This window comes from Manis javanica, chromosome 3 (assembly GCF_040802235.1).
Source record: "Manis javanica isolate MJ-LG chromosome 3, MJ_LKY, whole genome shotgun sequence".
NCBI classification, from domain to species: domain Eukaryota; kingdom Metazoa; phylum Chordata; class Mammalia; order Pholidota; family Manidae; genus Manis; species Manis javanica.
The window spans coordinates 46665766-46688405 of NC_133158.1; the positions used below are offsets into that span (position 1 = coordinate 46665766).

A 22640-nucleotide genomic window follows, 5' to 3' on the forward strand; every position below is an offset into this window, starting at 1 on the left:
TAAGGAGGGTCGCAGTGAGATATCCTTTCATTGGTACCATGACTTAGATGAGGCTCTCCCATTGACTTTGCTCTTCCTCCAGGAACCTGAGCTGCTCTGGGAACCCTCACTGCCCGATCCTCCTCCACGGGCTCACTGCCCATTTCCCCAGTCGCTTGTCTTCTCGCCCAACACCAGCCTTCAATTTGGTGAGTCTCCCCTTCATGGTCGACTTAAATGTCAGTTTGGAACCTGGGAAGTGACAGTTGTGTGTCTGACACCCCCAAGGGCTCCTCTGGGACAGGGGCACCCCCAAACACAACTTTCAGAGTCACAGTTGATCCCCATAGTCGACCCTTCTCTGCCTCCCCATGGAGAGAATCCTCATTCACTGAAGCCCAGTCTCCATTTATCTACTCGTAAACTCCTGGTACCAGGTACCCAGCCTCCTCAGCGTTTCCACCTCAACCGCTCCCTTAGAGGTGGTGACGACCCACTAACTGTGTCTGGTCTTCTCTGTGACCTTCTCAATAGCTCTGGAATGTCTCAGCAACCTGTGAACAGTCTCATTCTCACCATGGGATCTGGCCCCTCCGTTCCCACAAATTCACCACTAGGGTGCTTAGTCAGTAATTTAAAACACCAGACCTCAAACCTTTTAAGCTTGTTCGTTAATGTAATGAGATCTGCCCACAATATCCCTTGGACAATCAGTCTAAATGGCCCCACAATGGATCTTTAGATCCTAAAATTTTCCGTGACATATACAACTTCTGTGAGCGCACGAGCAAATGGAAAGAGATCCCATATATCCAGGCTTTCTCCTACCTCCGAACCAAGCTCTCTCTCCATCTCCCCTGCAATCCTAAACACCTACTACTTGCATTAAAATTAAAGTCCACACCCTGAAGCTTTTTTCACATTCCCAAATATCCTCAACTGCCTAAAAACCCCAAGACAATGCACCACCACGGGCTCTCTTGTCCCCTCCTGGCTCATGCCAAGAGCTCTGTCTGTCCTCTCAAAGAGAGACGAGAATATACAGTACAACAGCCAGGCTATATCTATATTTGCGAGAACTCAGCACCTCATGAAGGGGGTGAGATACAAGCTGCGGCCCAGCAGGACCAGAGCACCCCGACATCCTGGCTCCCCAACAGGAGGAGAGGTGTCAGAGCGGGGAGGGAGAGGAAGCACAGGACTGCTAAATACCCAGCACTAGTCATCTGCACTGGGAGCGCAGACACACATTGCGTGGTGTGCTGGATATTAGGGAAACGGAACAGTAAAATCTGCGAGCAGGTCCGCAAAGCCAGCACCCCTGGGACAAAAGAAAAGCGAGTACGTTTTCAAAGTCTTAAAGGGACAGGGGCCTCACTGCTGGAAGGAAATGTCCCAGCACACTCAGCCCAGAAGCTGGGAATCCCAGGGAAATTCAGGCACTCCAGCCCCCTGGGAGGAAGCACAGCTCTGAAGCCCCTCAGCGATGAACACCCTCCCGTCCATTTACGCTCTGGTGTGGTCCTGCCATAAATGGGGAGGAGCCTGAGAGTGGCCATGCCCACACCAATCGCCCAGAGCTTCCTCCGCAGCCGCCCAGGCCACACTCAGAGGCCCTGCCGGTGCACACAGACAGAGGAACCCTGGTCAGGGCGCAAAGGGACACTGTTCTCGCAGAAGAGCGCACTCGGTGTGCCTGCCCCTCCCTGCAGAGCTCTGGGCTGCCCAGATGGCTGCCCCGTCTGCAGCAACTCAGGAAATAAAACCGGAAGCTGCTTGGAGGAAGGCAAGGTGACCAGAAAGGAGGAAGGGACTTTGTTCTCCCAGCTAACACATGCACCAACTGCCCACCACTACCTCTATAGCCATGAAAAGGGAGAAGAATCTGATCCAGTTGAGAATCACCCAGACAACCGCTGAGAGGAAGCCTGGGGAGACAGACCTAACCAATCTTCCTGAAAAAGAATTCAAAGTAAAGGTCATAACCATGCTGATGAACCTGCAGAGAAATATGTGAGAGCTAAAGGACCAAGTTAGAAGGGAGAATACAGAAATAAAACAATCTATGGAAGGACTTAAGAGCAGACTGGATGAGGTGCAAGAGGCTGTTAAAGAAATAGAAATCAGAGAACAGGAACACAGAGAAGCTGACGCAGAGAGAGATAAAAGGATCTCCAGGAATGAAACAATACTAAGAAAACTGTGTAACTAATCCAAACGGAACAATATTTGCATTATAGGGGTACCAGAATAAGAGAGAGAAAAAGGGATAGAAAGTGTCTTTGAAGAAAAAATTCCTGAAAACTTCGCCAAACTGGGGGAGGAAATAGTCTATCAGACCATGGAAGCCCACAGAACTCCCAACACCAGGGACCCAAGGAGGACATCACCAAGACACGTAACAATTAAAATGGCAAAGACAAAGGACAAGGACAGAGTATTAAAGGCCGCCAGAGAGAGGAAAAACGTCACTTACAAAGGAAAGCCCATCAGACTTCTCAACAGAAGCCTTACAGGCCAGAAGACAACAGCATGATATATTTCATGCAATGAAACAGAAGGGCCTTGAACCAAGGATACTGTATCCAGCACAATTATCATTTAAATATGAAGGAGGGGTTAAACAATTCCCAGACAAGCAAAAGTTGAGGGAATTTGCCTCCCACAAACCACCTCTACAGGGTATTTTAGAGGGACTCCTCTAGATGGGAGCACTCCTAAGGCTAAATAGATGTTACCACAGAAAATAAAATTGCAACAAAGAAAGCAGAACAAACAAATACTAACTAAAGGCAAAAAATAAAATCAACTACTCACAAAAGCCGTCAAAGGAAACACAAAAGAGCACAGAATAAAACACCCAACATGTAAAGAATGGAGGAGGAGGAATAAGAAGGGAGAGAAATAAATCATCATCAGACTGTGTTTATAATAGCTTAATAAGTGAGTTAAGTTACACGGTTAGATAGTAAAGAAGCTACCCTTGAACCTTTGGTAAGCATGAATCTAAAGGCTGCAATGGCAGTAAGTACATATCTTTCAATAATCACCCTAAATGTAAATGGACTGAATGCACCAATCAAAAGACGCAGAGGAACAGAATGGATAAAAAAGCAAGACCCATCTATATGATACTTATAAGAGACTCACCTCAAACCCAAAGACATACACAGACTAAAAGTCAAGGGATGGAAAAAGATACTTCATGCAAACAACGGGAAAAAAAGCAGGTGCTGCAGTATTAGTATCAGACAAAATAGACTTCAAAACAAAGAAAGTAACAAGAGATAAAGAAGAACATTACATAATGATAAACTGGTCAGTCCAACAAGAGGATAAAACCATTATAAATATATATACACCCAATACAGGAGCACCAACATACGTGAAACAAATACTAATAGAATTAAAGGAGGAAACAGAATGCAATGCATTCATTTTAGGAGACTTCAACACACCACTCACTCCAAAGGACAGATTCACCAGACAGAAAATAAGTAAGGACACAGAGGCACTGAACAACACACTAGAACAGATGGACCTAATAGACATGCACAGAACTCTACAGCCAAAAGCAGCAGGATATACATTCTTCTCAAGTGCACATGGAACATTTGCCAGAATAGACCACATACTAGGCCTCAAAAAGAACTTCAGTAAATTCAAAAAGACTGAAATTCTACCACCAGCTTTTCAGACCACAAAGGCATAAAACTAGAAAGATATTGTACAAAGAAAGCAAAAAAAGGCTCACAAACACATGGAGCCTTAACAACATGCTCCTAAATAATCAATGGCTCAATGACCAAATTAAAATAGAGATCAAGCAATATATGGAGACAAATGACAACACAGTAAAAACTCCCAAATTCTGTGGGACACAGCAAAAGCAGTCTTAAGAGGAAAGTATATAGCAATCCTGGCATATTTAAAGAAGGAGGAACAATCCCAAATGAATAGTCTAAAGTCACAATTATCGAAATTCGAAAAAGAAGAACAAATCAGCCCAAAAGTCAACAGAAGGATGGACATAATACAGATCAGAGAAGAAATAAATAAAATTGAGAAGAATAAAACAATACAAAAGATCAATGAAACCAAGAGCTGGTTCTTTGAGAAAGTAAACAAAATAGATAAGCCTCTAGCCAGACTTATTAAGAGAAAAAGAGAATCAACACACATCAACAGAATCAGAAACGAGAAAGGAAAAATCATGACAGACCCCACAGAAATACAAAGAATTATTAGAGAATACTATGAAAATCTAAATGCTAACAAGCTGGAAAACCTAGAAGAAATGCACAATTTCCTAGAAAAACACAACCTTCCAAGACTGACCCAAAAAGAAACAGAAAATCTAAACAGACTAATTACCAGCAAAGAAATTGAAGCGGTAATCAAAAATCTACCCAAGAACAAAACCCCCGGGCCAGATGGATTCACCTCGGAATTTTATCAGACATTCAGAGAAGACATAATACCCATTCTCCTTAAAGTTTTCCAAAAAATAAATAGAAGAGGAGGGAATACTCCCAAGCTCATCTTATGAAGCCAACATCACCCTAATACCAAAACCAGGCAAAGACCCCACCAAAAAAGAAAATTACAGATCAATATCCCTGATGAATGTAGATGTAAAAATACTCAACAGAATATTAGCAAACTGAATTCAAAAATCATCAAAAGGATCATACACCATGACCAAGTGGGATTCATCCCAGGGATGCAAGGATGACACAACATTCGAAAATCCATCAACATCATCCACCACATCAACAAAAAGAAGGACAAAAACCACATGATCGTCTCCATAGACACTGAAAAAGCATTTGACAAAATTCAACATCCATTCATGATAAAAACTCTCAACAAAATGGGTATAGACGGCAAGTACCTCAACATAATAAAGGCCATATATGATAAACCCACAGCCAACATCATACTCAACAGCGAGAAGCTGACAGCTTTTCCTCTGAGATTGGGAACAAGACAGGGATGCCCACTCTCCCCACTGTTATTTAACATAATATTGGAGGTCCTAGCGACAGCAATTAGACAAAACAAAGAAATACAAGGAATCCAGACTGGTAAAGAAGAAGTTAAACTGTCACTATTTGCAGATGACATGATACTGTACATAAAAAACCCTAAAGACTCCACTCCAAAACTACTAGAACTACTATCGGAATACAGCAAAGTTGCAGGATACAAAATTAACACACAGAAATCTGTGGATTTTCTATATACTAACAATGAACTAACAGAAAGAGAAATCAGGAAAACAATTCCATTCACAACTGCATCAAAAGAATAAAATACCTAGGAATAAACCTAACCAAGGAAGTGAAAGACCTATACCCTGAAAACTATTAAGACACTCTTAAGAGAAATTAAAGAGGTCACTAACAAATGGAAACTCATCCCATGCTCTTGGCTAGGAAGAATTAATATAATCAAAGTGGCCATCCTGCCAAAGCAATATACAGATTCAATGCAATCCCTATCAAATTACCAAGAGCATTCTTCAATCAACTGGAACCAATAGTTCAAATATTAATATGGAAACACCAAAGACCCCGAATAGCCAAAGCAACCCTGAGAAGGAAGAATAAAATGGGGGGGATCTCACTCCCCAATTTCAAGTTCTACTACAAAGACACAGTAATCAAGACAATTTGGTACTGGAACAGGAACAGAACCACAGACCACTGGAACAGAATAGAGACTCCCAGACATTAACCCAAACATATATGGTCTATTAATATATGATACAGGAGCCATGGACATACAATGGGGAAATGACAGTCTCTTCAACAGATGGTGCTGGCAAAACTGGACAGCTACATGTAAGAGAATGAAACTGGATCACTGTCTAACCCCATACACAAAAGTAAATTCGAAATGAACCAAAGACCTGAATGTAAGTCATGAAACCATAAAACTCTTAGGAAAAAACACAGGCAAAAATCTCTTGGACATAAACATGAGCGACTTCTTCATGAACATATCTCCCCGGGCAAGGGAAACAAGCAAAAATGAACAAGTGGGACTATATCAAGCTGAAAAGCTTCTGTACAGCAAAGGATACCATCAATAGAACAAAAAAGTATCCTACAGTATGGGAGAATATATTCATAAATGACAGGTCCGATAAAGGGTTGACATCCAAAACATATAAAGAGCTCATGTACCTCAACAAATAAAAAGCAAACAATCCAATTAAAAAATGGGCAGAGGAGCTGAACAGGCAGTTCTCCAAAGAAGAAATTCAGATACCCAACAGACACATGAAAAGATGCTCCACATCACTAGTCATCAGAGAAATGCAAATTAAAACCACAATGAGATATCACCTCACACCAGTAAGGATCGCCACCATTCAAAAGACAAACAACAACAAAGGTTGCTGAGGTTTTGGAGAAAGGGGAACCCTCCTATACTGCTGGTGGGGATGTAAATTAGTTCAACCATTGTGGAAAGCAGTATGGAGGTTCCTCCAAAAGCTCAAAATAGAAATACCATTTGACCCAGGAATTCCACTCCTAGAAATTTACCCTAAGAATGCAGCAGCCCAGTTTGAAAAAGACAGATGCACCCCTATGTTTATCACAGCACTATTTACAATAGCCAAGAAATGGAAGCAACCTAAGTGTCCATCAGATCAATGGATAAAGATGTGGTACATATACACAATGGAATATTATTCTGCCATAAGAAGAAAACAAATCCTACCATTTGCAACAACATGGATGAAGTTATAGACGGTGTTATGCTCAGTGAAATAAGCCAGGCACAGAAAGACAAGTACCAAATGATTTCACTCATATGTGGAGTATAAGAACAAAGAAAAACTGAAGGAACAAAACAGTAGCAGAATCACAGAACCCAAGAATGGACTAACAGTTACCAAAGAGAAAGGGACTGGGGAGGATGGGTGGGAAGGGAGGGATAAGGGGAGTGGGGGGTGGGGGGAGAAACGGGGCATTATGATTAGCATGTATAATGTGTGTGGGGGCACAGGGAGGGATGTGAACACAGAGAAGACAAGTAGTGATTATACAGCATCTTACTACACTGGTGGACAGTGACTGTAATGGGGTTTGTGGGGCAATTTGGTGATGGGGGGAGTCTAGTAAACATAATGTTCCTCATGTAACTGTAGATTAATGATACCAAAAAAAAAAAAATTAGAGAATAGGAAATTAACTCATATCTCAGGCCACGACAGATCACATACATACATCCTCAGAGATACATATTACTGTTTTATAGTCAGAAGCATCACTGCTATGATAAGGAAAAAATAGTTATAAAGGAGGAGGAAAGAACTTTCTGGAGTAATCATATGTTCACTATCTTGCATTTGGTGATGGTTTAATGGGTATATACATATGTCAAAACTTAGCAAATTGTACACTTTAAATATGTGCACTTTTATGTCAATTACACATCAATAAATGTATATTCAAAAAAAATACAAAACAGAAACTGCTCTATCAACCTGACAGAGGGCTATAAAACATATGCAACTAACATCATACTTAAAATGTTGAATGAGGGTATGCCTTTCCTGTAACACTGGGAACATGGAAAGATGTATGCTTTCACCCTTACTATTCAACATATGGAGGTCCTAATCAGTATAATAAAATAAGAAAATGAAAGAAAAGCACAGAGATTGAAAGAATAAAACTATTCATTTGCAGAGGACATGATTGTTTAAAGTAGAAAACCCCACAGGATCTAAAAAACAAACTAGCAAAAAACTAGAAGAGAAAAATTTAGCAAGATGCTTAGGATACAAGGTTAGTATACAAAAATCGATTGTATTTATACATATTGGCAATATAAATTAGAAAATGAGATTTAAAAAATAGTAACATTTAAAGTAGCATCAAAGCTCCATTAAAACTTCAGAATAAATTCAACAAAATATGTACAAGCTTTCTGCACTAAATGCTATAAATGCTGCTGAGAAAAACTAAGGACTAAATAAAGAGATAAGTCATGTTCACATATGGAAGACAATACTATTAAGATGTCCATTCTTCTGAATGGAACCTCAGTGCAATCCAAAGCAAAATCCCAAGGAGGTTTTGGTACAAATTTGTAAGCAGGTTCCAATAATTTATGTAAATAGAAAGGACCTACAGAATTTTTAAAAACTTTTTTTGAAACAAGAAGAAAAGAGCTGGTGGATTTATGCTATTTGAATTTGAGACTTATGACAAAGTGACAAGAATCAGTACTGTGGGACTGTGTTAAGGACAGAAAGACCAATGCTAGAGAACAGTCTAAATACAGACTGGCACATAAAAGATAAATTCATGTGGACAAAACTCTAAGTCAACAGGAAAAGGGAAAGACAATTATTAAACAACTATTGGTTCAACTACTAATAAGTATATGGGAGTGAACTTGAACTCCTACAGCTCACACCATACCAAACATTAATTCAATATGGACTATAGAACTCAAACTGTTAAGAGCTAGAATCAAAAGACTTATTTAGTAGAAAACAAAGAATATCTTCATAAACTTGAGGAAGGCAAAGATTGTTTAGGATACAAAAAATACTATTCATTTCATGAATAAAAGCTGACAAACTTTATTTTCTCAATATTAAAATTTTCTGCTCATCAAAAGTAACACTAAGAAACAGTCATGTCACAGTCTGGAAAAAATACTGACATATATGTGACAAAAGACATATCCATGATATCTGAATAATTCTTAACAACTCAATAAACAACCCATTAAGAAACGGGTAAAAGCCTGGGAAGACTGTCACAAAAGAAGATATATGAATAGCTAGTAAGCACATGAAAAAGTGGTATCATTAGTCATGGGGAAATACAAATGAAAAACACTGCATACCCATCAAGACAGCTAAAATCAAGATCAACCATATCAAATGGTGAAGATGTCATAAAACTGGAACCCTCACACACTGTGGGGATATAAAATGATTTAATTTTGGAGAACTGTTTGGTATTTTCTTATGAAGGTAAACACGTATCTATCCTATGACCTGGCAATTCTACTTCTAGGTAGTGACCACAGAGAAGTGAAAACATATGTGCACACAAGATTTATAGAAGAATGTTCCGAATAGCCTTATTCATGAGAGTCCCAAGCTGGAAACAGCCCAAACATCAACAGATAAATCTATTATGTTATTTTCATTCCATGGAGTACTAAGAAACAGTAAAAGGAAATAACTTCTGACACACAACAATGTGGATGAATCTCCAAAAACAACATATTTAAATCAAAGAAACAAAACAGTAACTGCCATAGGAGTCTATTTACATTAATTTGCCTATGAATAGGCAAAGGAACTCACGATGAAATCAGAAAGTGGGGGGTAGGAAGACAGAAAAGGGTCATGAGAGAACTTTAGGGGTGTAAGTATTCTCTATCTTCCTAGGTAATGAATATGTTGTATATAAAGGTTAAAACTCAACAATGAACACTTAAAATATGAGTATCATATTGTATGTAAATTATACTTCAACAAAATAGCATCATATATAAGTCTTAATTGTTCATCTCCCTTCCCCACCAAAGAAAAAAATAAACAGTAGGCATGGATTTCATTACTAGGAATCTAAAAATGGGCTCTGGAAATATGAAGTGAGAAATCAAAAGTAAAAATAAAATCACTAAAAAAATAAAGACCACAAAGATGCTCAATGATCGTATACGCACTCTACTTACAGTTAAAATCCCTTGTGCATCCTTCATAATATTTGGTTATGGATTTTTTTGTTGTTGCAGTATTTATTTGTTTAAGGAGGAATAATTATTTTATACTTTTAAAAATTAAGCTTCTAGAGGGTATTACGCTCAGTGAAATAAGCCAAGCAGAGAAAGACAAGTACCAAATGATTTCACTCATATGTAGAGTATAAGAACAAAGAAATAACTGAAGGAACAAAACAGTAGCAGAATCACAGAACCCAAGAATGGACTAACAGTTACCAAAGGGAAAGGGACTGGGGAGGATGGGTGGGAAGGGAGGGATAAGGGGAGTGGGGGGAAGAAACGGGGCATTATGATTAGCATGTATAATGTGTGTGGGGGCACGGGGAGGGCTGTGCAACACAGAGAAGACAAGTAGTGATTCTACAGCATCTTACTACACTGGTGGACAGTGACTATAATGGGGTTTGTGGGGTGACTTGGTGATGGCGGGAGTCTAATAAACATAATGTTCCTCATGTAATTGTAGATTAATGATACCAAAATAAAAAAAAATTTAAGCTTCTTAGTTGCTAATTGCAGCAAAGGAAAAATCTCATGAGACCTACAGATATAAATAGTACTTTTAAATGTAAATTAAGACTCACTTTCAATTTTAAGAAGAGAAAAGATTTATCTACTCTTTTCTAAAATAGACCCCACAAATTATTTTAAGAAATAATAGAGCTCAATTTTGGAGAAATGGCAGGTTATAGCCTATAATGGGTTAACTTGGGGTTTTTTGTTTATAAGACAGTGATTTAAGAAATGGGGTGGGATGAATGTTTTATTTAGAAAAAATTAAAAAGGCAAAAAAGAAAGCACTTCAAAATGGAGAAAGAAGTAGTAGCCTGTATTACACAGAGATAAAACATTAAAGGAGGTTTCATATACTCCATACTAATTCAAATTAACTGGTCGGTGCTACCTTGAATGTCAGTGAGGCTAAGAAGGACTCTCAGGCTGTGTTCTGGTTCAAGGGGAAAAGGGGCCATGACTAACAAGCTGTATGACAAAAGGATTCAGGATGTCTGCTTAGTATTTTCCATCCTTTCCTTATGGAGAGTAGGTATAATTTAGTTACTGGATATTGCACTGCTTGAACTTTAGAGAATAAGGCAGAATACAGTAAGTTACAAATCAGTTGTGAAGGATATAATTACATATATATTTTCAAATATTCTAAAGACAATCATTTGCTACTAAGAGTTAAGACTCAACAGCTCAGTGCAGGTGAGTTAAAGCAAACCACCACCGTCTTCAGTTCACTGGAAATGACACCTGGTGGCAGCATCGCTAGAAAGCCAGGGCAAAGTAAAATGAGCAAAATAATATCCCTAAGTGTTGAGACTGCAGAACTACAATCACAAGGTGTCTGGTATATCTATCACATACAATCAGATATTTACATATTATATTCATTTTATAATGAAATAGACTTGATTACAGACTAGAAACAAACTAATTACAAAATATGATTATTGTCATATATATAAAACAAAAAGGTAAACCAAAGTGCAAAATCACTGTTATTTACTCTATTAAACCGACACAGATTGGGTATCAGAACAAAGTTCCCAAGAAAAAGAAAATTACTGAGACAAACCTAACATTTTAAAAAACCTCACTCTTAAAGATTTTGCAGATGTGAAACTTCTGCTATCATATCATCAAGCTAGGAATCTGAAATTGATCAAAGGGCCATCGAGTCAGTTCATATTCTTGTCAGAAACTGCTTAAGTCAAAAATCCTTTTTTCCCACCAAAACTAAAAAAAGAAGAAAAAAAAACCATTTACGTAGTTATGACATCTACTGTTCACAGCTGCAGTACTGTTAAATGTGCCTTTCACTACATACCCAAGCTGTGAGAAACGAAGGTCACTTACTGATTCTGCTGCTCAAATGAGGCATGGTGATTTGATCAGCTATCTTAGAAAGCAGACATACATTTTCAAAGTGAAGACTTAAAAGAGAACCCTTATCATTAAACAAACACTGGTCTATACAGATAGTTCAGGCCATTATATCCAACTTCTGAAGAAAATATATACCTATGATATCAATGGAAGTGGTGATTCCAACACTGATTTCAAATAAATAAAAAATGAGCTATACAAAGACAGCTTCAGTGAAATAAGTAAGTCTCAAAAAAATGTTTCCCTATTTTACCCGTTTTCCATCTTTGGTCTTCTTTAAGTTCCAAGTGCCATCTGGCAACTTCTCAAAGAACTTTCTTGCTTTTGGTGCTTGGTCAAGAATATGAGCAGGTGGAATACCCAAAACTTCCACTATTTTATTCATCTGATCTACCTGTATTAAAAATAAAAACAAAAAAAACCTGTAATTTCTATTGTAGTACATCCTACTTCTGCTCATGAACTCATTCATTCACTCATAAATTATAAATAAATAAACTGAGCATCTCTTGTGTATCAGGCACTCCTGCAGGCATTGAGCAAACAATAATTAAAGAAGAGAGAAAGTCCCTGTCCTCCTGGGGCCCAACATTCCAGAGGGGAGGGCAGATAATTAAATAAATATATACATCTATAGTGTACGAGGTGGCCATGGATTCAGCAGAGAATAAGGAAGGATTGGAGGGAGTTTCAAAGTTTAAGTTTTTGGAGAATTTTAGTTAAATAACCATCAAAAAAAAAAAATCCCAGCAGCTTAATGAAGTGGGGACCTAATGAAGTTTTTTTTTTAAGTGCAGATAGTCACTCAAATACAGTATGTGCTATATGCTAGAAACTATGCTCAGTAGAATACAGCAGTAAACAAAACAAAAATCCCTGCCAAAAAGTTTATATTACAGGGGAAGAGATCACCAATAAACAAATAGATAACTAAATATATTATGTCAGATGACGACTAAGAACTATGGATGAAATTAAAAGGGGATGGAGAGTAAGAAGGGGCCTTGCAACTTAAAGTGGGGAGTCAGGAAAGGTTTCACCAAGAAGGCGACATGAGAGCAAAGACCAAAAGGCAGCGAGGGTAAGAGCAAGTGCTACCTGAGCAGAGAGCTTCTTGGGCACTGGAGAGCACAAAGGCCCTGATATGGGCCTGTGGTGACTGTTTCCAAAGGACCACAGGGAAGGGAATGTGCTGGGTGAGATAGAGTGGGGGGAGAGGAGGAGCAAAGGCCAGAGAGAGAACAGGAGTCACGGAGAGGAAGGGATTTTCGAGCTTGTCAAAGGACTTTGGCTTTTAAAATGAATGAGATGAAGCCCTGAAGTTTCAGTTGATCCTAATATTGCCTAAGCCCATGAAAGCAATACTAGTTTATAGGGTAATATTATTTATAAGAAAATGAGAACAAAAACACACTATGGCAGTTCCTGCCAAAGGGCAGCTCACTAACTTTAGCTGAAGTGAGTTAAAGGGAGGATGGGAAGAACAAAATTCTGACTACCTATGAACAGCTGTGTAACACCCAGTTCAAGTCATTAAATTTCACTGGTCTTTTTCTCATTTATACATTAATGGACTGATCAAGATCTGCAACAGTTAAGTTTTCTTCAAAACAAACAAACAAAAAACCCCACAATGGAGCAGTTTTAAAACCAGTGAAAGTCCAATTCTTCTGACTGCAAAGGAGACCGGCCTCTCCCTTGGATTCCCAGGCACTGTCTCTAACTTTCAAAAATCTTCTAAGAACACAGACTGAAAAACATGGACTACAAGAATTACACACAGTCTGTAGCTCTAAAATTCTGTAATCCTAATTTACCCTAAACTATTCAGATCAAATAGGCAAAAAGCCTACTTGTCATCACTTCTTTCATTGCAAATCATACTCTCAAAATACAGAGCAATGCTTATGTACAGTTTTCAATGCGGCCCTCATTCCTTGCCATCTTTTTCTGTTATACTTAAAATCTATAAATTTTTATCAAAATACTTAACATTTTCTAATCTGTTGTTCTCTTTCATTAGCAGATTAAAAGATCTCACTTCCCATCTTATACTTCCAAACTCATCATTATATGATAATCAAAAAAATGGATAAATTCAAAATAGACCTAACATTTAAGTGATTACATTGGTAAATAGAAATCTTCCCTAAAAACAATTTTCAGATTATACTGTCATACATTAAAAACAAGAAGAAATTGTGAAAACAGAAGCAGAATCTTTAAAGCTGTTCATCATATACCTCATTGGCTCCACTGAACAGAGGTTCTCCAGTGTGCATTTCAACCAAAATACACCCAAGGGACCACATGTCAATAGCAAGGTCGTAAGGCATTCCCAGTAGCACCTCTGGAGACCGATAAAAGCGACTCTGAATATACTGGTATATCTGAAATATATTTGAAGATGGTATTAATTCCAAAACAAGTTTGTTTAGTTGTGGTCAATACTAGATTAAGAATACTGATCTAAATATTAACAGAAAAAAAATTGGCTAACTCCTAAACAAGGATTCCATTTACTGATTTCAACATTAGACTACAAATATTGTTTAAAGAGCTAGACATTTCAAGGGAGCGGTTAATTTGTCTGTGAAATGCAAAATACATAAAATCCAAGACTTCTCATTTAGTCCAATCCTAGCTGGGAATCAAGATACACCTTAAAACAATTATGCCTTATTAGAAAAAGGTATTACTGAGAAAAATTTCTTTTATTAATTATTCTTTCCTGCTATGGCTTGCACTTTGCTTAGCATTAACAGCTAAACTGTATTTTCAATTAACCTAAAGAATAAGTTTCAGCATTAAGAGTCAAATAAACTCAATATAGTATAATTGAATACTCAGACCTATCTGTACTGTACTACTCCCACAGATAGATCCTCAAACACTGTACATATAGATACAATTGGGAGTCGTTTCTAACTAATTACTTCTCTGTCCTGTCCCCTTCCACGTTGACCAAAGACTTCTTAGAAAAATCCTGAGATGCATTATTTTCAATGAAGTAATTTGTGAATGTCTCGAGAGACCCATTCATCTTCACTTAGACATTGTAATTTTGTGTCTAGAAATATCACTAAAGCAAAGAAAGTTTTATTAAAAGGGAGAGAGAGAAACAAAATCTTCCTAACTAAACTTCCTAACTGAACACTCAAACCAGACAGCAAGCGGTGTGGAGCTTTCTCATGAGCGCTTTTATGGCTCCCACCTGAAACTCCAGACAAGTCTCCGAGGGTAATCTCCTGCTTCATAAGCAGGTCAGCCCAACCTGAAGCCTTTTCAGAGTCCAGAAAGTCTCATTTGAAGGGACTGGGAAGAAGTATTGCATTTCCAAATTTTTAGGTAAGCTGAAAAGATTCCCTAACTACTGAGGCTTATTTTCCAGCTTATGCAAGGGAAGTGCATCCCCTACCCATCCCGACTGGTTACAGCAGTGGATGACTGTGCACCTGAATCCCCTGAGAAACTTCTGAAACACACTTGCCGTGCCACCATTTGATACTGAGCCAGAAGGTCTAGGAGGGCAGGGCCACTGCACATGTATTTTGGAAATGACTTCTCATATAAATGATAAACTCACATGGTTTAAAACTCATTGAGCTGAAGGGATAATTGTTTCAGTTTGGCTAGAGACAGATAATATTGTTTGTTATTAGGCTAGAACTTATGATTTGGTTTAAATAGGGGAAAAATTTGCTAAGTTTAAAATCTATTCGAAAGACTCAAGATGGGCATGTACTTTCCTTTCCATTCACAGTATACTTTATCCCACATTAACAACTATGAGCATCTCCTGCTTTTCAGAGGCACCCTGAACTACAAACTTTGCTTCCTACTCCTCCTATTTATTTCAGTCATCTACAGCATTACTACTATAAGATAATTTGTAGAAAATAACAAAAAGTTACATAATCCTGCTAGCTGGCTATGCACTTTCATAATTAAATTAAACTATGTTTAAAACACAGGAAAAAGATGGACAGGACAGGAATTTTGAAACACAAGAAATGGAAAGCCAATATGAAATAGTAATTCTTGAATGTTTTTATTTTGTTAAAGAAATGCAGTTCAATCCTTTCAAGCAAATAAGAACTGTGTTTAAAATGAGTGAAGTATTATCAAATGGTGAACCTAATTCCTTTCAAGAAGAAAACAACATATAATTTCTATTTTGTATGCAAAATATAACATTAGAATAGCTTTCATAATGCTAGAATATTAGGAAATTTGCTTTCCTACATGACCTAAACCTAAATCTATTTATTATTATGGACATATCTGAAGAAAACCAGCCTGATCATGTGTCAGAATTTAGATGAGGGAAAGTTTTTTCTAACTTATTTATCAAAACAAGTGTATCTATCAACTGTGTAATTACTGTACTATATCGCCATATTATACTGCAAAATTACCTACATTTCTTTCTTAACCCATCAGTTTTTGAGGAAAAACATTTATCTTGATCTATCTTCAGAGGAATATTTTACAGAAACAGTTCAATGTTCTAATACTGGAATCCCCCCAAATTTACACCAAAACCTCTATTTGGTAAACAGTTACAAATCACCTAATATTTAATTCACTTGTCTTTATTCTCTGTTAGTCTTTTAGCAATATGTAATTTTTAAAAATCCACTTTGAAAAACCAATACTCTAAATTCAATGTATTACTGTTTACATTTCAAAAGCTATTTCCTCCAAATAGGTATCAACACAAGGTGATTCAAATGCTACATTTCAAAGATGACTATCCTGTAATTACCTCCAAACTGTATACACAATAACATTTCAAATACTCAGACTTCCTAAATAATTCTCTTTAAATTCACAAGTTCTGAAATTTACTCACCCTCTGCCCCAACTGACATGAACTGCCAAAGTCAACAATCTTGATTGCACTGCGCTTGGGGTTACAAAGAAGGATATTCTCAGGTTTTAGGTCACAGTGAATGATACTAAGTTCTGGCGTTGCAAGGAAAAGCAGTGCAGTGCACATCTGCTGTGCAAACTTCCGTGTTAGGTTCAAAGAGACACCTCGGAAATTGGTGTTCCTCAACAAGTCATAGAGGTTGTAGGACAGCATTTCAAAAACTAAACAGAGATGGTTTCGAAACATAAAGTGGCGTTTCAAATGCACTGAAAGAGAAAAGGTTTCGTTTTAAATTATATATATACCAATAAAATGAGAATAATTATGCATCAACTCTCAACCAATCTATAACATTACAATGTCAGATGTAGAATGAAAATCAAGTTAAAAATTTAGAGATCAGCATTCTGCAGTGACAGCACATTCTTTAATCAATTAAGAATATCTAAAATGTTCATCTGCTAAATTAAACAGGTGTGTCTATCAATAAGCAATGCATTTTAAGAAGTATCACCAAAATGCCTGGTTTTAAAAACAATGATGTCAGGTCTGAAAACACTGAGTAGCAAAATGCCCAACAGTACTGAGAACACTTGACTAGCTTTACCCTCATTTGTAAGGAAAAGCACTTTCTACTTTCAGAGAGTCCTGCCTCATGAGATCTTCTGTCTAAGCGCCACCTGGACTCTCCTCTGGTCTGTGACAACGCTGTACTTGGCAGCCCTCTCTGGGGAAACACATATATACACATTCTGCTCTGCTGAACCTTAGATTTCACTAGAAATTTTCTGTTACAACTGTCAAAAGAAGACATAGATATCTTTTTCTTTTAGGCAAATACAGCAAATATTTGAAAATCATGCTTTGTAAGGTATTAAGAGTTCATAATCAAGGCATTTGATTATGTTCATTGAACTGGTTGGTGTATGAGACATCTTGTGGAAGACTGGAGATTTGGGAAAACTTCAAATTAAGCTCAATTACAAGAAGACATTATAAGTAGGCTGATGAATGATTAAAGAGTATGGGATACATTACTTGTCATCACTGTTGACCCTCTAAAAAGGCTTAATACTTTCTAACTTGTTTCAAAGATTGTGCTTTAAGTATTAACATGCACTTCATATCAGATGAGGTCACAAAGAAAGTGCTGCCCTTCACTATAAAAACTGTTATATACCAAACTGAGCACTTGTGACTCAACAAGAATGACTTAAAAAAAAAGTCAAGATTACCTTCATTTTGGTCTTTTAGTATCGTAAGAGCAGAGCTTTTCCTACGGGTCTATCTGGAGTAACTATGCCAGTATTCAGTGTCTGGTCCCTGAGAACAGGAACACACTGTGCTGTCCTGGCAGTAGTCCTGGACTGCCTCCCTGGAAGCAGTGTACGTCAATATTGTTTTCAGATCATGTTTGATACACATGATCTAAAGTTAGGATAAATAACACAAGTATGCTCTTTAGTCTACAGCACAACTCAACACTGCAAACAATAAAGATAGTTCATAAAAATTACACAAGAATGTGTAAAACCTGTTCTCAATCATAGAAGTTCATAGGTTTAAAACCAAAAACATAGCTCCATGTGACATAAGAAACCTCAAATACATGGTTCATGCAAAGGTTTTGATCTGGGCAAGCTGCAGCCACAAAACGAATGCAAAGGTAATTGATGTTAGAATTCCATGTGATTTTGAAAATTACTCTAAGAAGCTCTCTGTGATTAGAATGTTTTCCCAATGAAGATCAATCCACTTGGTTCTACTTGACCTCCTGATTCAACATTCATTCACCGAGTATCTCCAATATGGTAAGCACGAAAAACATTGTCAAAGAGAGCTCAAACACAAATATAGCTGTTTAGTCTTTTTTAACTGAATGTTGGGGAGAATGGAGGGCTGGCAGGACTTTTTCTAGACCTAATCTGAATTTTCTCTCATAACTAGACCATGTCAGCTATCCAATAATGCTGACACGGTAAAGAAGATTTTTCAGAACTTCAAAGACTTAACTCTTCAAAAATAAAAGACTCATCAGAATAAACAATACTGATTAATCATTTCAAAATAAAAATAAATTATTTATATCATAAGAGCAAGACAACTTCCCAATACCTTAAGTATCAACTCTACTGGCATAGTTGTGTCTAATCTGCCAAGTTTTTGTCTTTTTCTTTTTTGGTTTTCTGACATAGAACCTCGGGTTTTTGAGATACTGTGCATTCACCATCTTCCTGACTAAGAACTTACAAAAAAACTCATCCCAAAGACCATCTGTAATAACTATACCATTAAGGACATTAAAGTCAGTTTATTAAAAACAAAAATGATAGCCATCGTATAGAACTGAGTAGCTAACATATATTGAGCACTTCTTATTTGCTGCCATGTTTTCTTTCAATGAGGCAGAGTAATAATGTTATAGTAATGCTATGGACATTTTCTCTACTACTACTTAAGCAAACACTAAATACAACACACAAGAGTGAGGAGGAAGAGCGGGAGACGTCCAGAAATCCCTCTGTAAGTCAAGTACCCTTAGGATGTCCTTCTTGTGCCCCTTGAATGGAAATGGGCTCAGCTTTAAACTAAGTTATAATTGACAATGAGTGTAAAGAGACAAGATTTTAAATACAAATGTTAACTATGGATTATATCAAATATCTAAGGAGAAGAAAGTAAGAAAACTTAGTATAAGCTCATATTATTGTAACAATAGAGAATGAAAGGTGTTTCATAAATGAAATCTAATCTGAATATTTGAACCTTATACCTTTAAAACCTCCCATTTTTTTGTTCCCACCATTTTTGTGAGTCTAAGGAACTATAACAACCTCTCCTGTTTTCTCAAAAGGAGTTTGCTAACTAAAATTTAAGGTCCTATTTATCAGGTAAAGCCAGCATTTCTGAACACACATGCTATATACACACACATGCCCTACAGGAACTTCTATAGTTAACTGATCTTAAGGACCTCTGAAAATTGATGACATCTTACATTTACACTTGGTACCAATGTTTCTTGGTGGCATATGAAGTAACGTATCCTACAAGATTAAGAACAGTATTAAGGAAGGTATAATTAGAAGATATTTTGCCCATGTATCAACTGACCCCAGACTTCACTATTCTCACAACGATTCTGTCTCCTCTTTTTGTTTTCAGAAAAAACACTGTATGATAATCAAATAAACACAGGCTCTGGAATTAGGTAGAGATAGGTTCAGATCCTAGCTCCAGAGCCCTGGGACTTGGGTATGTTACTCTTTATATAAACCATTTATAATACAGGGATTCTACCACCTTCCTACAGGACTGCTATGATTATTACAGATGATGAAAGAAAAGCTCAAGTATTCTGGTAGGAGCTCCATAAATGCTGGCTATTATCTCTTTTCTGTTGTAGTAAGTCTAACAGCTTCTACAGCAGCCAAATTGATGACCTGGAGAGGAGCCTGACATCCTGGCTCAGACATTCCAAAAATGGTTCTTTAACCATTAACAAAATACTAGTTTACTTCTAATTTCTGAGTTACGTTTAGAAATGGTTAGTCACCAAAAAAGGACTCTCTGGATAAACGGGTATCATTAAAGCAAATAAATGGCATTTGCATATTGCCAAAAAACAAAACAAGACACTATTCTTGTTTGTTTCTAAGTTGTACACCACCTGGAATGCACATTTCCAGGGACTTACTTTATTACTGCCAGATCAAATGACTTCTATGTAGGTCTATGCCCTCCAACACAAAGAAATTGTTGAATTTTAAATCAATCACTTTAAGATAAAAGTCAACATATTTTCATGCAAAAATAACCATTTACTCAAATTTCTGCCCTGTGTTAGGGCCCACTGCTTTGTTTACCAGTTTGTTTACCTATGTAGTATTTCATTTCAGTGTCATGTTTGTTCATGAGCTCTAGAAGTCGCACTTCTATCTGGGCTTGATTCAGGAAAGCTTTCTTGTTCTTAATTATTTTAATGGCAACCCATTCTTGCTCAACACGATCATATGCCTTTACAACCTAAAAGAGAAAGAAGATTTATGACTCTATTTCATTAATGGTAACAATTTCACAACAGTTTACAATTTACCTTAATTGTACCTTTACATAATTCACCTTTTTCTGACCTCCCTAATGAGAAGAGATCCTATTCGTTTCCATGCAGTTACCATCCATTCACTACTATATAGTCACTTTAAGTCAATCTTTTCAGCTGAATTTCTTTTGCAACCTTACAATATTTTTAAATATCTACAAAGTAGATTACTGTCTTAGCAAAATTAGATTAACTATTTTCCTCCTTCAGAAATAAATTAGGAATCTTGACAAATGCTTTGGATTTGTCTTACTTACTAAATAACACTAAAAAATAATTCTTCTGACTATCCTTTTAATGGGAGAAAAATCTGGTTTAAATCTCAAGTATATGTGAAATATTTAAAAGGTAATAAGTCATCTGAAAAACTAGATTTTCATAGATAAAAAAAGTTGGTGCATAAAGAATAATTAGTTTACACTAAAAAAAAATCAAACACAAATTAGCAGGGAAGTTCCCTAAGTTGTATGTCATAATTAGGGGATTTTGGTAGTTTTCCAGTAAAAATCCTTGCTGCTAAAGAAAGTAGAGTGTTTATGAGCAAATCACCATGCACACCTCTCACTTTAAACTTTACTCATTTAAAGTGAATTTCATTCTATTAAAGATTTATATAAAAATTAGGAAATCAATACAAGATTGAAAAAAAATGCCCCTACAAATCAGAAACAACCACTAAAACTGATTAAATGTTAAGTTGTATTTATATTGTATACAGTATGAGTAGGTAATAGCTTTAGATACATTTTCTAGCACATTCAGAAAGTCTGGAGATGCAGGTAAAATTCCAAGTGATTCTAGTGTAGGTTGAGTACCAACGAACCAGAAAAGAATGCATGTGGCCAAGATCTACACCAGTCAAATTTAAATATACTGTAAGTAATAGATTATAAATGGTTCAGCTTAAATCACACTTGGAATGATAAATGCCGTATCTCTAGTTTTTAAACAGATATAATTCTAAAACATATTATCCACTGTCTTTTAAATCAGAGGCTACCCACGTAAACATCTGACCAGGAGGTGGTTGTGATAGTCCTTCGTCTCACTGACCACACTGACCACATCAAGAGCTGCAGTCCAGTGACCAGATCCCAATGGTCACAGGACAAAGACCACTAACCAGGGCCCAATTATTTACTGACTTAGCAAATAGTTAACCAGCTAAATGCTAAAGCAATAGTTTCCAGCCACAAATTACACATTCAACAGGCACCTTTTAAAACACCAGTGCCCCGAATCCAGCCACAGAGATTCTGATCTAATTGGCTTGGAGCTGATTATGAGGTACTTTTCTCCCCTCAAAGCTCCCTAAGAAATTTCAATATGCAATCAGCATTGACAACCACCGGCTAAAGAAATGAAGGAGCCCCTTACTGACAAGCATCTGCAGAGAATTTAAAGTCTGACCAAGTCAACATGGAAGACATTTTCTGGCGGAGTGTAGTCTTAACTCTGAATACACCTCAGCCTAGGAGGAAGATCAGTCTGACTGGGTGAGATGGAGGTTGATGCCAAACAGGCCTGTATTTTCACAGGTTTACTATGCTCTCAGACAATAGTGGAGGAGGAAAACATCACTCTGAGAGCAAAGACAGAGTGCTGAGGCAAAACCAAGTTCAGAGAGTAGGCTGCAGGGCCAAAATTTTCATAGTGGACATCACAAAAGCTGGAAAAATGTCCTGTTGAGAGCAACTGCCTACAAACTGGGGTACTTTTCAAGGCGGAGACAGCAATGCCTAGCACCAGGATGTTCACAGCCTGAGGAGCTGGGCCTCAGAAATGCCCTTCTTTCAAGGGCTCCATAGAGAAGGAGAAAGTGCTTCTCACAAAAAAAGTAGCAGTTTCATAAAGAGGGATTCCCCAAAAAGAGAAACCCCCACCTCCAACTCAGAAAAAAATTTGTAACTCAAGAGGTTCCAAACCAAGGAAAAGGTCCCTGAATTAGGTACAATTACAAAAATTCCTTGAAATCATGGAAAGAGGCAGACATATTGAACATGTGACATCAGGGCATGGCTG

At 37.3% G+C, this 22640-nt stretch overlaps 1 protein-coding gene across 17 annotated transcripts in view; it reads right to left on the reverse strand.

Moving 5' to 3' along the window:
* DYRK1A (dual specificity tyrosine phosphorylation regulated kinase 1A) overlaps positions 1 to 22640 on the reverse strand; it is a 151488-nt gene that overhangs the window by 15928 nt on the left and 112920 nt on the right. For all 17 annotated transcript variants that reach the window (XM_073231353.1, XM_073231348.1, XM_073231361.1 and 14 more), the window contains 4 exons: positions 20395 to 20542; positions 16496 to 16782; positions 13884 to 14030; positions 11894 to 12034 (listed from right to left, as the gene is read on the reverse strand). In XM_073231353.1, the coding sequence (XP_073087454.1) occupies positions 11894 to 12034; positions 13884 to 14030; positions 16496 to 16782; positions 20395 to 20542 (723 nt within the window). The remainder of the gene's footprint in view (positions 1 to 11893; positions 12035 to 13883; positions 14031 to 16495; positions 16783 to 20394; positions 20543 to 22640) is intronic.